The 16,019-nt window shown below is 44.1% G+C and overlaps 2 protein-coding genes across 2 annotated transcripts; one reads left to right on the top strand and one right to left on the bottom strand.

Annotated features, from left to right (window-relative positions):
- Positions 1–7,143: 7,143 nt before the first annotated feature.
- Positions 7,144–12,147, top strand: jmjd4 (jumonji domain containing 4). The gene is made up of 6 exons (XM_023815734.2): positions 7,144–7,865; positions 8,039–8,204; positions 8,448–8,573; positions 8,681–8,948; positions 9,394–9,540; positions 11,163–12,147. Exons 1-6 carry the CDS (start codon positions 7,610–7,612, stop codon positions 11,472–11,474), a joined length of 1,275 nt encoding a protein of 424 aa, XP_023671502.1. The 5' UTR covers positions 7,144–7,609; the 3' UTR covers positions 11,475–12,147.
- On the bottom strand, positions 12,023–15,025 carry iba57 (iron-sulfur cluster assembly factor IBA57). Its single transcript, XM_023815735.2, has 3 exons — positions 14,476–15,025; positions 13,792–14,144; positions 12,023–12,587 (listed from the first exon to the last, which is right to left on the bottom strand). The coding sequence occupies exons 1-3, from the start codon at positions 14,814–14,816 to the stop codon at positions 12,190–12,192; spliced, it is 1,092 nt and encodes a 363-aa protein (XP_023671503.1). The 5' UTR covers positions 14,817–15,025; the 3' UTR covers positions 12,023–12,189.
- Positions 15,026–16,019: the final 994 nt, after the last annotated feature.

The following is a 16,019-nucleotide window of genomic DNA, read 5'->3' as shown; positions in this document are numbered from 1 at the left end:
ATAATGACCATGGAGTCTTAGACTGGGGAGAAACAGGACAAGAGAGTACATTTTTTACATCATCAGTCAAGAATACCCACCAGACGCTCTGTGTCTGTAGCTTGATGGTACAAGAGTTTCCTGGGGACTTGGGTTGGTGTGGAGAGCTATTTGGAGGTCATGCATGATCTCCTATATGATTATTGCAACATCACAGGTAGAAGGTAGTCTAGCCTATAGAGATGGAGGACTATGGGATAGTCCAAATGGCTGAGAGAGTCTTTTGAACCTTGACGATAAGCGACAGTAAAGTCAAATTAGTGAAGAACAAGGGCCACTTGGCTTGCTTGGGGTCCAGCTTCCTGGCTTCACAGATATAATCCAATGGTCTGTAGAGGACAACTTGCAAGAATAGAACTAAAGAATAGAGCTTAGGGGCTGTGCCCTGTTGTTGGGATAAGACTGCACCCTCCCCAAATATATTTATGGCTTCTAGACTGACGTCCACAAGAACTGGCAGCGTCAGCACAGACAGAGGTGAACAGATTCTTGAGCTGCTAGAGTTACAAAGTTTACATGCCTACAAGTTTACATTACTTGTAAATGTTTTTGTAATTTTGCAAATTAATGGCACAGCAACTGAGACGGAGTTTTGGATGAATTGTCAGTAAAAAAATATGTAAAGCCTAGGAACTGTTTTTGATATTTCTTTGTTCTGGCCCATGGCACTCAACAAAATATTATCCGGTTTATTCTTAGATCTATGATGTACAAATTTGATGTAACTATCTATTATGTAGCTCAAGAAGGAGATGGTGGTTTTGTAAACATTTTTCTGCTTAGCATACAGGTTGTGTTGTTGAAGTGTCTGAAGATCCTTGTTGACATTGTTGTGAACGGTCAGCGAGCAGGGGAATTACGGAGCGGAGAATCAGGTTCGGGAAGTCTGAGAGTCGGGAATAAGGGGTTTATACTGTAGAAACAACAAACAGGGTACAGAACAACGTCAATGACAGGACTGGGGAAACGCAATCAAACGCGGACTGAAATACACAGGACTCAATGGGAATCACAAGAAACGGCTGATAACAAATCGGGACTGCACATGAGGTTAATGAGGGGGCGTGGTCACGAGAGGACCGGACGAGCAGGTCATGACAGACATCATCCTGGAGGTTGTATTGGAGGAGAAAATGAGCAGGTCATTGATATATATACTATCAAAGATGTATTCACCAGATTTCAGAATACAAAGGTGCATTAGCAAGCCCATATGTCATAACAAGATATTCATAGAGCCCCCCTCTTGTGCAGATCCAACATGATGGATCGAAGAACCTGTAAAACCACATGGAGAAAACAAAGTCCAGATTCAAAAGCCAGAGTCTCTGGGCCCCAATAAGACAAAAACAGGGAAAAATCACAAAATCTACGACATAAGACACAGAGCTAGGGAACTGGTAGTCAGACAAAGGTCATTCACAGAAACCGACTAGTCACGAAAGATGCCAACGCTTGATAACTCACAAGGATGGAGTAAACTGATGAATGAAGTTCTTTTAATTCATGCCAGTTACTCAGGTTGATGATCTGCAGATGTGTGTAGTACTCATGTGAAGCTGAGTGGGATCTGACCAGGCCTGGCTGAACGGATGCTTTCCTTGTTGTAGATGTGACATGGTTATTGTGCGAATGTACGTATTTCCCTTGTGCCTGAAAGAATAAAAAATAAATTGAAACAAATCAGGTTTATATCAACATGCAAACATGTTATTAATTGTGACATTTCTGTGAGCGTAGCTAGAGGAACGCAGTGGGCAGCCGGCCAGGTCTTTGTTATCCCGTGATGCTCACAGCATTGAGGAAAATCATTCAAAGAAATACCATCAAAAACGTATTAATGAAAATTATTGATTGACTTGATTAATGCATTTTCCATGTCATCTTCGTTATATTTCCATAGGACCCCTAACAAGGAGAAACTGCAAAGGAACACATCTCATCAGATACGGCATAAAGAAGGAGTACAGACACCAAAGCATTAGGTTACGGCCGGCATCAAAAATGGCAAATTCAGTATCAGAGAAAGAAAAACAAAACTTGCATATGATAGCTTGTCAACTCTACGACAACATGGAAAAAGATCCAGAATTTTATGGTGTTCTTCCTGATGTTGGCATTGATAGGAGCCTTCAGAAGTATTCTGTAGCGAATTCTGCGGCAGTGCTAAGAAACAGCTTTTCCAGAGTCGCTAAAACGACATGATTCCAAGAACGAAGATGAGCCTAAGACAAGAACTGCACCTGCGAGCTTCTTCCCAATGCAGTGAGAGGGATAGGGTTAAAGATGGCATTAGCTACACCCTTTCCTTTGGCTGCCGGTCTTGGAGCCCTCGTCATTTCAATGGTACTAGAGAAGAAACTAAAAATGCAAAACGATGAGGTAGATAGCAGTGCACAATTACTTCAGCGGATATTTGCAGACGAGAAAGAGCAACAGGTCAAGAACCTCATAGAAGAGTACCTGAAGCGCCATGTAATGTACTTAGATGATGAGAGGAAGCTGAAGGAGGAATTACAGACCATGGAGCGCAAGCTAAGTGTTCGGCTTACTCGACAGGAATTCCATGAGTGAGGGTCACATCAATTCCCGCACTATGAAGATCTGGGCTAATGGAGCTGCCTTCCATGTCCAAATGCTCATCCATTTGGTGCGACTTGAGAAGGGGGACAGCAGACCTGCTCAAGTTGCCATGGAAACTTATCAGAAGGACTTAATGGAGCTGCTGGAAAAGTACAAAGAGTACAAAGTCAGTACCATCACTATGGACGATTCCCCGCTTGCATTTAATGACTTATTTTCAACCTGCTGCGTTTCCTCACCTTACATAAAATAGTAAAAACCCAATTAAAAATACTACAAAATCTGCTAGTGTTGCTATGAGAGCTGCATTGACTGTTCCATTGGCTTTCACCTCAAAAGTTGAAGGTTGCCAAAAAATACTACAGAATTAAAGACAGAGAAACTGGTAAGCAAGCCCTTGTAACACTGAAACTTCCACGTTCATGGAAAACAACATTGCCTGATGTAGTTAAGGTCTTCACAAATTGCATGGTATCAAAATTTGATCAGATCAGACGTATTAAGACCTACTTTGCTGATGCTGAAAAAAACCTGGAAAACCTCGTTACTGATTTTTCAGCCTTTGATGCTACTTCCTTAAATGGAGCACAGAGGAAGAGAGAAGGGTTTGCATACCCAGGCAGAGTGAGGAGATTCAGGATACGGAGGCAAAGGAGCTGAGCCCTCAGAAAAAGGATCTGCGCTCCAGGAAGGAGGAGACGGGCAATGAGACGGAGGAGCTGAGCCCTGAGGAAGAGGATCTGCGCTCCAGGAAGGAGGAGACGGGCAATGAGACGGAGGAGCTGAGCCCTGAGGAAGAGGATCTGCGCTCCAGGAAGGAGGAGACGGGCAATGAGACGGAGGAGCTGAGCCCTGAGGAAGAGGATCTGCGCTCCAGGAAGGAGGAGACGGGCAATGAGACGGAGGAGCTGAGCCCTGAGGAAGAGGATCTGCGCTCCAGGAAGGAGGAGACGGGCACTGAGACGGAGGAGCTGAGCCCTGAGGAAGAGGATCTGCGCTCCAGGAAGGAGGAGACGGACACTGAGACGGAGGAGCTGAGCCCTGAGGAAGAGGATCTGCGCTCCAGGAAGGAGGAGACGGGCACTGAGACGGAGGAGCTGAGCCCTGAGGAAGAGGATCTGCGCTCCAGGAAGGAGGAGACGGACACTGATACGGAGGAGCTGAGCCCTGAGGAAGAGGATCTGCGCTCCAGGAAGGAGGAGACGGGCACTGAGACGGAGGAGCTGAGCCCTGAGGAAGAGGATCTGAGCTCCAGGAAGGAGGAGACGGGCACTGAGCCGGAGGAGCTGAGCCCTGAGGAAGAGGATCTGAGCTCCAGGAAGGAGGAGACGGGCACTGAGACGGAGGAGCTGAGCCCTGAGGAAGAGGATCTGAGCTCCAGGAAGGAGGAGACGGATGGTGATACCCCGTTTCCACCAATGTGGTGGCGGAGAATGTTCATTCTGCTTATTAGTCAGATGTGTCAGAAGCAAGAAAGTAAATACAGGAAGAAGGTCCTGTGTCCTGGTCAATGCAATTGTACATCTCTCAGTTTTACATATTGTTGCCTCAGTTTTTTTTTTTTTCTTTCACACAGCACTGCTCAGTTGACCCGTCAAATCCTCTTTTAGGAGCTGACAGATGAAGTCATCTGCCCAGATTTCATGAAGGTAACATACTTCGCTGCTAAACCAAGGTTCATCCTTCTCCACCTAGCCACTGGTTTGAAGGGCTCTGCCACATCCCACAATGCAAAGCGCACCTGGAAGTTGGGTCGGAATGAGGTTGGATCACGTTTGCACCACAAATGAACGACTCCAGGGTTTGTTTGAGACCGGACCAAGACCACATCAGAGTCCCGGACCAAGACCACATCAGAGTCCTGGACCAAGACCACATCAGAGTCCCGGACCAAGACCACACCAGAGTCTCGGACCAAGACCACACCAGAGTCTCGGTATGGTTGTTTTGGTCCACACCCGAGTGCAATAACTGTGTTCACACACCTGCCCAAATGAATCACACCAAGGGGGAAATTGAACCAAAGTCCATTTTAACTGGATTAAAAAGTACTGGTTTTTAATCATAGTGGTAATGATGGAGGCACAGAATGAATCAGGAAATTCCAGTAGCCTCAGGTATGTTTCGCGATGGTCATTAGATATTAGATTATTTATAATGCAGTTCATTAGATTAGATTAGAGATACAAGGACGAGACACTGCGAGGGAAATGAGCAATGATGAACCCCCCCTGTTTCTCGCCCTTCAGCCCATGCACTTGGCCCCCAGTGTGTTTTCCCAGCTCCGCAGACTGCCAGATGGTGTGGCTCAGATTCTGTTCCCTCATATCGTGGGTTTGAGGCTGGCTTGAGACCAGTCTCCCCTGTATTTTGGGAATTTTGCTTTTACGTGTTTTCTTATTCTAGAATCCCTTCCCTCAGTCTGTGTTTCAGTCTGCCATTGTATGTAATGGTGAAATGTTATCATGTGTTTTGGTCTTTGTACCCTGTTCCTGGTTCTGCTCGCTGTGATTGCATGATTTTTTTGTAGCTTGTTTTGGTAATATGTTCCATTACAGTTTTCTGACCCCTCGTGGTCCTTTATTTTGCGTTATTACCACTGTTCTGCACTTCCCTTAAGTAAAACCCCTTTTTGTTTTGGAGCTGCAAGTGGATCGTCACCCTATTTTCCTGCCTGCGCCACGCCACAACACACAGATACGCACTCAAAGTGCACTAATGGTATTTTATTTTATTTACACACATTTTATTAGAGTACATACAACTGGTCCTTTTCACAAAATCATACTGTTCAATAAAACACCAAAAGAAAAGTATATATTAAGTAAAGAACAAACCGTTCAACACAGCTCATTATCAGAATTAAGCATGTACTGTAATTGAAAGGACATTTGATTGCTGAAAATGCATTTCGGATGTTTAAAAGTCAGGTGGGACATTACAATACAGCCCTCAGACGGTCGCAGCATTCTTTGTGGCATGTTGCATGTTGTGTGACATTGCCATGCGTGATGATGTCCGCTGGACATAAATGAGGACACAGAGGACTTTAGAAGGTGTGATGCTGAACTGCATGTGCAGACGTCAACAAAGGAGTGTACGCTGGCAGCAGCGTGGGCAAGGAGGGGTCAGCTGGCAGAAGAGCTGAGTCATCTGTAGCCTGGTAAGGAATCTCAACTATGCGATGCAGAAAAATAACAGACCTATTGCCTTCCATTTGAACATTTTAGGTAGGTGGTGTTTTGTTTGAACAGAGATCGCACTTTTATATTTTGCGAACTGCTGACCGAAAATTAAAATGAAAAAAAAAACACACAAACATAATTTAGCCCCCGTTCCCAGCCACTGTTTTCATTCAGCAGTGAGCTTCCTTGTCTTCTACATCATTATGCCTCCCAGATCTGGACATCACTGAGCTCCTGGACAGTCTGAGGTGCAACCTGGTGGCGTCGGATAGACGAAACAATGTCCCCGAGGTGTTCTATTGGATTTAAGTCAGGTGAGCGTGGGGGCTTGTCAATGGTATCAATTCCTTCATCCTCCAGGAACTGCCTGCTTACTCCCGCCACATGAGGCCAGGCATTGTCATACATCAGGAGAAACCAAGGACCCACTGCACCAGCGTAGGGTCTGACAATGGGTCCAAGGATTTCATTCTGATACCTAATGGCAGTGAAGGTGCCGTTGTCTACCGTGTAGAGGTCTGTGCATCCCTCCATGCATATGCATGCCCACCACCAAACCAGGAGCACAGGGTACAGATTCATATCCCAGAAATTTAATTACCTTGATCAATGATGGGCCTTTTTCAAGGACCCGCAGAGGCTGGGTTTGAACCGGCGACCTTGTGATTACAAGCACACAGGCTTAGCCGACGGAGCCACACGTTGCCCTTAACAACCCCCTCTGCTACTTAACTGACCAGATTCATATCCCAGAAATTTAATTACCTTGATCAATGATGGGCTGGGTCTGTATTATAATTGTCATTAATATTTGAACTTCTTCGAATGATAAATCTGTTTTATTACAAAAATCGGGATTAGATTTAAAAGTTCTAAAGCCACAATCTCAAAATAAGAACACTCCCAAAAAAGAAACCCGCAACTCAATGAATTTACAAGATTATACATCAGAAAACACCGACGGGACTTCGCAATACTGCCTCCAGTATATTCTTGCCTCAAGCGGTGAACCCTGCTACATCAGACGCCTCGCCACTGATTGGTTCAGAAACAGTGTAACCATCCAATTATTTTCTCGTAGGGCGTGTCTTTTCAGTTAATCAGGGGGATGCGACCATGGATGCGACTCCATGTGGTGTTCCAATATTTACATTCCGGTAGTACATAAAGAGTCGTTTAGTTTTGTTGGAAAAAGCACGGTGTCTAACATTATACAAATCCAAATATATACATATTAACGTTAAAAATTAATTTTGCTGTGCGTGATGCAATTGACAGGACCAAAACAATAATTTAAGAAAATAAACGAAAAATACACGCGACCTTGTCTTGTGCAACGGAAAATAGGTTCCCCCTCACAGCAGGTCCGGGCAGTTAAATACACCTCACGATGGCAGCTGATAGCAAATTTTACAGAAACCCTTTAAATTATTAGCTGCATCAATTTGCAAAGGAGCGCACTCTACTTGTACTGAAAACCTCATAGTGATGTACAGTAATGCTGCTGTAAAAATGTTATGTAGCACTGATCCGAAGCATCAACTAACACGAAAGAGGAGCGTGAATGCCTTTAACGAGGAAACCAGAAGAATCTCCAATCGAGTCAATACTCCGTTTATCTTCAAGTAATAAACAATATAAACTAGACGTTTCGCATCGAAATAATTTCTAAACATAATCATTCTGGATTCGCTATTTAATAGGTATTTACATTTTGACATTATGCTGAATAATTGAATGCGGTCACCGTCCTCCGATGTCAAACGTCCGTGTTATAAATTTCAGACATAAACGTGCATGTCATGGACAGGGAAACATTGCATTCGTGTTGCAACCTTGTTAAAAGCGGACGGCAGTCATACGAGCAGTCGTGCCCGTCCGACTTGGTGGATTACATAGACAGGAAGGATTTTAACTACTCCAGGTTCTTCCAAAGATATCTGCTCCCAAATCGCCCCTGTGTGCTTTCAAGGAAGTTCACCGATGACTGGAACAGCAGAAAGAACTGGGTTACTGATGAAGGGAAACCCAATTTTAGAAAGTTGCTTCAGTATTTTGGTAAGCATGTTTTTTATTATTATTAACTAGTTACATGCTAAACTACAAATGGTAGCGAAAAGGGTAGTCAACCTGATACTAAACATTTATAATTGTGCTTATGTAGCTTTACTATTATTTTGAGTGGAGATCCCGTGCAATTTGAATACATTCGTCTGATTTGTGTTTGTTAGATGACACACCGGTTCCTGTTGCCAATTGTAATGCGAGGGAGTACAATGCAAACCCCAAGCAAATATTGCCTTTCAAGGAGTTCATCACTTATTGGAAAGAGTACATTCAAAACGGGCACTCGTCTACCAAGGGGTGTCTCTACCTGAAGGACTGGCACATGCACAGGTTTGTTCGCCTTTTTGTCGATGGTGACTTTATAATCACTGCAGTTGGCATCAGTATATTATCCGTAGCTGTATTTGGCGCACGAGCGGTATGCGCAGCCACCGTTCACCGCAGACTCCTGTTCACAATCACTGGGAGCGATACCCGGACCTCCATCACATTTGAAATTCGACTTAAAATATCTGATAAGATTACCATTGTTTAATTTGTACTAAAAATGATACTGTCCCGTGTGTCCAACAGAACGTTTCCTGAACACAATGCCTACAGTACACCTGTCTTCTTCTCTTCTGATTGGCTGAATGAATACTGGGATACCATTGAGGTTGACGACTACCGCTTCGTTTACATGGGACCTAGAGGTTCCTGGTAAGGTCTAACAAAAGAAAAAAATAAATAAATAAAACGTTAAACATGAGCATGATAAAGGTACTCGGCTGTGTATGTGGGTCCTCAGTATAGTGTTTCCATTTTAGGACTCCTTTCCACGCGGATGTATTCCGCTCCTACAGCTGGTCAGCAAACATCTGTGGCCGGAAGAAGTGGCTTCTGTACCCGCCGGGCCAGGAGGATAATCTACGGGATTGCCATGGAAACCTTGTCTATGATGTCACTGCCCCCATCCTTCAGGAAAAAAAGCTTTATCCCCACTACCACGAGGCCTGCCAGCCACTGGAGATAATCCAGGCGGCTGGGGAAATCATCTTTGTGCCTAGTGGGTGGCACCATCAGGTTTACAACTTGGTAAGGATAGATGTTCCTTTGTGCTCTCCTGGACTCGAAGCTCAGCTCATATAGAGTGATGTTGATCCCATTTGGTCCTTGATGTGGGTTTCCAGGTCTTTTGTTATGTTCATTTATAAAAACAAACAAGTTTCTTTTAATTATGTATTAAGAGGTTCATTTGATCGCCCAAATTTAATAATCATAAACTCAAAGTGTGCAATTAGGCAGGTGTTACTTTACGTTTAAGATTCTTATGATCAGTTATGTGGTTGATAACCTGAGGACTGACAGTGCCAGTGTAGTATCCACGAGTAATGCTTAACCTGAATTCCCCCCAGTAAGAGAGCTAGCGATATACATCAGTGACATGCAAGTGGTGAAAACCTCAGCCAGACGATGATGTCATCACCGTGCTCCTCGCAGTCATATCCGGGCTTCTGGCCATCTGCCTTTCCCCTTTCAGGAGGACACCATCTCCATCAACCACAACTGGATGAATGGCTGCAACCTGGACCTGATGTGGAAGTTCCTGCAGGGTGAGCTCTCCGCAGTCCAGAAGGAGATCAGTGAATGGAGAAACACCATGGAGACCTGGGACCTGCACTGCCAGGTACAAACACCAGGCCCAGAGCTGTCCTTCACACTGCCTGCTGTAAAATCCCAAGGGATGGTGCTACAATGATAGCAGGGTCCTAATTACCATCTTAGATTGCTTCTCCTAATGTAGTAAAATATTTTGTGTGCCATAAACCTGATTGTATCAACATTTTCATATTAATCAAACACCAGTAAAGAGGCACCGTTTGGTATTGGCCCAGAATTGCAATGTTTAAAATAACAATTGGGCCGATACCGATGTTTTTTTGTTTATGCTGTTATTTATTCCCCCTTTGGTGCCAAGAAAACAAAAAATCAATTTTAAAAACAGCCAAACTCTTATTTCAGCCCTTCATCAATGAATGGCGACAAATTCAATCATGAAAATGTATAATATCTTTTGACATCTTCTTTCACATAACTGCTTGAAGTTTGTTGAACTGTTTCTTGTGAAGGGTTCTTTACAGCCTCTAATAACGTGGTCTTTGTTGTTTTAACACCATGGCTTTTGTCAGACTCCTTGTTTAAAAGACGTCTCAGCGCCCTGATGGAGGGGATCACATCAGCTGCTGATCCCTCTGACAGGCTAACTTCTCTTGTCAGTTGTTCAAACAGGAGGAGTGTGATAAAGTTTTCAACTAGTCCCCATTGCTAGGGTTGCGTGGAGGTCGTAGTCTGTGGCATATGTAGCAAGTGCATACTTTTGTTCTAGAAGACTTTCCATCATATAAAATGTACTTTTCTACCATTAGGCTTCGAAACCCTGTGTTCTCCACAACAGAGAAAAGCTGGTCGTCTAATGTGATGAACTCCATCACCTTGTTAGTGGTCCCTTTAGCTTTGGTGCTGTCTGCGGGGATTTTTTTTAATTTCTCAAATGCCGTGGTTATCGATGGAGTCTCAGTATTGGTGGTTTGCGCTCTTTCATTTCCCTGGTTTTTATCGACTTTTAGGAAATCGTTGTGTACTCCTACATGTCTGCTTTTCAATTGGCTGATGAGATTTGTTGTATTAAAATTCCTACTTTTAGTACCTCTTGAGATATCACTGGAACACGTATTACAAACTACATATCGCTGATTTTTTCCGAGAAAGTGAAATACTCCCACCTGGCCGACATTTTCTTTCACGCATTTGCAAACAAATCACATACGCGTAAACGTACCCATTTCCCTCTAATGCCATCTATTGGAGCTTCTCCAAATCTGTAGGTCAGTGCTACAAGTGTTGCCAGATTGGGATACGTTTGCCCAGCTCAAAATTGATGCGACACCACACATAAATATCGGCCACAGCAGGGGGTTAATTTACCGATGGCCGATGGTAGACAACAAGGCAAATATCGGCCGAAAATGATATTTGGCCGATATATATCGGTGCATCCCTAAACACCAGCATATGATTCAGCTGAAAAACGACAGCATTTGCCTTTAGTTTAAATAACAGCAATGTACATTTATCATAAATGCAGCCCCGACCCTGGGATATGACCAACGACCTTCTGATCGCAGGCATAGCGTCTTAACATGCTGACCCACACTCTGCCCACATATAACTGAATATTATTCTTCAAAGATGGTTAGTTAAAAAGTTTTTCTAAAGACGTTTTTTAATGAATGGCCATTTTTTTTACAGGTAATCATGAAATCCTGTACTGGCATCGACTACAAAGAGTTTGCCGCGTTCCTGAAGGTCATCGCCGACAACCGTCTGTCCTACCTGAGTTCCTGCTCTGGGAGCTCTGGTCCAAAGTGTCCCCGGCCCGTCTCAGCGGCACTGGCCACACTGGGACCCCAGCATGCCATCTTCGACCTGCAGCGGGTGGCCCAGACCCTAGAATGCATGCTGAACGACGAGGACTTCAAGAGACTGGAGCCCAGCTCACTAAGCACGAGACCCGACACCCTACTGCAGCAGATCAGGGAGGCCATGCGGACTGTGCTGTGACCCAGGGTTACATCCCATGGGTCTTCAGAGGCCAGGAACAGGGCTGCATGGTAGCAGAGCTTTAAAATCAGGTCTGCTTTCTCCTCAATGGTTTCGATGTCATGCCACCAATCCCAGCATCAGAAATACAAGCCGTTTCTGCTAGTATGTTTAATCACATGAAGTGCACGAAAAGTCATGTGATATTACAGTACTAGCTTTACAATAAAAACCTGAAGTATTAGAAATGCGCCACTCTGTCATAAATGTGCAACCAGGCTTATTTTAAAATGACTTGCCTGTTCAGTCTCACATTAGTGCTGATTCCATATCTCAAATGCAGGCATTGAGTTCCCAGCCTGCAGTTCACCAGTTGACCACAAGGCGGATTTTCACAGTACAATTATTAGTTTTACTACATTTAAATAATAAAAAAAACACACATAAAGGTTAATTTGCCAAAGAAATAATCTGGTAATACTGGAGCACAGAAATACCAAGCATCAAACAGCGAGCTACGACTAAACATAAAAGTTGGAAAAAGTTGGGATACCAGAAATAACTGCAAATTCAAAAGATAATGTACATTTTTATTCTGATTACTGTAAAATAGTATTACTTAATTCCCCCCAAATTATTTGAACTAGCTGGGGGATGGAAGCAGAGGGGAGAGATTAAAAACACTATGAACAAAGTCTGATGTCACCTTGGTTACTGCATGGTGTGTTTTTAGCGGTTAAAACGTGTCCTTCCTGTCCTTTGGCCACCAGTCCGGCACAGAGGCCTCCAGGGTCACAAGGGTGCCGTCGGGAGCCTTAAACATGAGGGGCTCCTTGGCGTGTGCCAGCCGGACCAGGCTGAGGCCTCGGTCGCCCAGAGTGCTCTGGTGTTTGCCGGCCGGCTTGCCGGACTGCGTGACCAACGGCGCCCCCCCTGGCGGGCTCTGGCCGTCGGCCGCAGTCAGGCAGACGGGCATGAGCCGCTTCCTCACCACGCCCGTGTGGTGGGTCCTGGCCGTCAGCTCCTGGCCGATGTAGCAGCCCTTGGCAAAGCTGATTCCCTGCATGTAGACCAGGTTGGCCTCCAGTGGGAGGGGCGATCCGGGGGGAAGGTCTCTCGCACCCTCCGGCACACCTGAGCACACGAGAAGGCAGAGGGGGCCATCAAAAAGGCAGGGGTGGCCCGATAGGTCACCATTCCCCATGACCCCCCTCCTCCCACCCCTTATCTGTAAAAAGTCGAGGTAATACTGTGTTTATCACAGGAGACAGTGGGTGTGTGGAAGGCAGGCGACTCCCTTCAGAGCCACACTGATAAAAAGGCTGAAATATATAGTCAAACAGGCACTACTGACGCTTAAGAGATTAAAAGGCAGTTTGTCATGTCTTAAAATTATAATCAGAAATATTCAAACTAAACACTCACAACAAAACAACCAGGGATGCCAGCAGCCAATTCCAGTGCAGAGCAGAGTAATAGTGACACTTTCTAAATGTAATAAAAATGGTGAATGTCTTTTTTTTTTTTTTTGGGTGAATGTCTCTTGGTGGAGTTTTTTTTGTCTATATGTGGTACAAAGTGTGTTGCCTGGATATTATGGGGCAGAGAGGATTATGGGAATTATGGGAATCCCCTCACACACTAAATTGATGCAAAACGCTGATTAACTAGGAGGGAAAAAGGCACTTGTCTTAGCAATATTAATTCCCCATCCCTAAGCATGCATGCATTATTTTAAAGTTTTATATAAGATACCAGTGAACTTACATGAGTGGTGAAAAATACAGGTTTAAACACCTGGGTTTAATAAAGTAAACAGTGTGACTTTTAATGCAGTTCAGAAACAGTTCTGTTTGAAGTCAGAACCATGCACCTTCCTCTTCCCTTTCTGTACAGTCTCATGAGTGACAGGTCACTTTAAATATTTGCTCAATCGCCGCTTGGAATTCTTCCTCCTGGCCTCTGCTGTTAGAACTGTGTGTTCATTGTGGCACAAATTTTAGACATTTAGTTCAATGCACAATGAAACAGAAATGTGAATAAAAGCCTGCATCCTTTTTAATTCAGGTTGTATTTTTGTATGGTAATCCTGACATTTAAAAAAATAACTTTTTTTTCATAAGTAACGAAACTTTGCATGGGATAAATTATGCGACAACAAGGAAGTCCTCTTGTGGCACCAATCTTTAAAAAATTTTATAAAAGCTTAATACTCCCTGGTCAACGTTTATCTACTTAGCAGAGTGGAGTTACATATAATTATAATTCCCCATGGGGTATTTGAAAAATAAATGAATTAAATAAAGTCATACACTTGTGAGCTGTTGAAGCGTTATACCTATGGTATAGCGATGTCTGTGATACTCCTCTGGCTCCCCCTGCTGGCAGGATTTCATCACTTCCAAAGGGCTCACTTCCCGATCCACAACCAGCCTCCACCCCATGGCTTCTGTTCGGGGGTCCCGCTGAATCACCAGTGCGTTGTCTGGGGATGCCAGCTCCGGCCTTACATCCTCCGAACTCCCCTCTCTATGCTGCGGCAGCACAGCCCACAGAACCAGCTGTGCGCAGGCGCTGATGGTCACCTTACGACGGATCTTGTACATCTTCAGGTGTCTCTGGACGGACTCGCTCAGTGTGCTGTCACACTCCAGTAACACACTGGTTTCCGTGCCTTGAGTTTCCTTCAAACTGTGACGAACATATATGTGTAACAAAACGAGCACTTCTACCAAAATCAATTTATCTACAAAACTGCTTATGACCGTTTGCCAAAAAACAAAACTAACCAACGACTTCAACATCAACGAGTTTATTTATACTGAACACATCCTAAAAATTAATTAAAATGTTCATTTCCCTTAAATAATTTCAAAAGCACATAATACCAAGATAATGAACTTTTTCCTCACGGAACTAAACTAACACTAAACAGAACACCAGATGCATACGCCGGTACACATTCCTATCCATATATGCACAAATATATATAAATGGTTTGCACAGTTTCATATGCACCCACCTGTATAACATTATATCAAAAAGAGTCCGTCCCTGGACATTGAGCATATGCGCATACAGGGCTCCTTGTCCGGCTTGTGTCAGCAGATGGATGTCATTCGTCATGAGACCTTGCAGGAAGGCTGCAGTGTCCTGTCCTTGCACCTTTAGCAGGGCCCTGTGCTGCAGCTCGTAACACACCAGCTTACCACGGCTCACCTCACCGTGCACTCGCCTGCAATCGCTCGGACCCGGTCTCCCCCACCGGCACAGTCCGAAACAGCCGACTGCAGCGCGTGCCGAGCCGAGGTTCGGTTTCAAAACGTGCCTGAAAACCGGCAATCCCACCATGTTATAAAGCATAGCGGGAATGCAAACGCCTCTTTTAAAGGCTAGTATTATGCAGGGGGAAATTCTGACATGATCAGTGCCAGATCTCTTAAAGGTTTAGCAGAAAACAACAGCTATATCACACACCACCATCACCGAAATGCTCGGCAGTAAACTTCTACTTCTTCTTTGGAAATTCTGTGATATGTAAACCGGTGCGTGCTGCCCTCTATTGTCCTGGAGGAAGAATTACGGACGGTCCTACCTTAAATCCTGAGATGTGAAATCAGTCATGTCCATTTACCCAAAACACTCCCTTAATGTTTATAAAACAATATAAGGCTAAAATGACCAGCGCAACCTAATGTGAAACATGCAACCTTTTAATAGCCAGTGTTTTATTTTCATTTGTGAAGTATAATAGCAGATGGTTGTACACGGGGCAGCAAACCCCCGCTCCACGTATTTGTTCCCTCTGAGCTCCCTGTCCACACAGTCCACAGGCACCGGGAGCTGGGAGGGAGCAAAAACGTGGACTGTCTGTGGGTCTCCGGGACCGGATTAAGAAACACTGGTTTATAGTCCTGGATGGAGGCAGGCTTAAGGCATAAATAAAACCATATTCCCACAAACAGTAAACACATATAAGCCATCTAGTATCAAATGCGAAACATCCATAGTAAAGTATGCATCCCTTGGCAAATAATTCACTGCATATAATGTTTCATGCTGTAGTTGTATAAAGCCTTTTTGTTACATACCTTATCTGTTACTAGCTGTGGATCAGCACGATATTAGTCTTCTGCATAAAACCAATCTGTGTTCATTTTGATTAGAGCAATTCATTTGCACAAAGTCATATCAGTTATGCAAAGACATGTTAAGTGCAAAGCCAACAGCAAGGTTGCTTCAAGTTCATGGCTAGAAAAACACTACTCTTCAAATAACTTTTTGTTTGCCTGCAGCTCTTCCAGTAATATCCAGTTGTCCTGCATTTAATTAAATTAAATCTGCTTCAATATGACAATTTTAAGTACCGGACCCTGCTTACAGTGTACAACTGAACAGAACATAATTAACTCTGTCTATTACAGTCACAGGGACAGACTAACAAAATCAGTTTAACATCCACAAGAATATGCACGAGTAGCACACATATATTCTTATGTATTTGCCATTAGTTTTCCTTCACTCAAGGTTTTGTTTGTACTGAATTATAATTCAGACCAGTAGCCT

Source organism: Paramormyrops kingsleyae, chromosome 4 (genome assembly GCF_048594095.1).
Source record: "Paramormyrops kingsleyae isolate MSU_618 chromosome 4, PKINGS_0.4, whole genome shotgun sequence".
Classification (NCBI taxonomy): Eukaryota; Metazoa; Chordata; class Actinopteri; order Osteoglossiformes; family Mormyridae; genus Paramormyrops; species Paramormyrops kingsleyae.
Note: the sequence above shows the minus strand (reverse complement) of the source record. Positions and strands in the feature narration are given on the sequence as shown.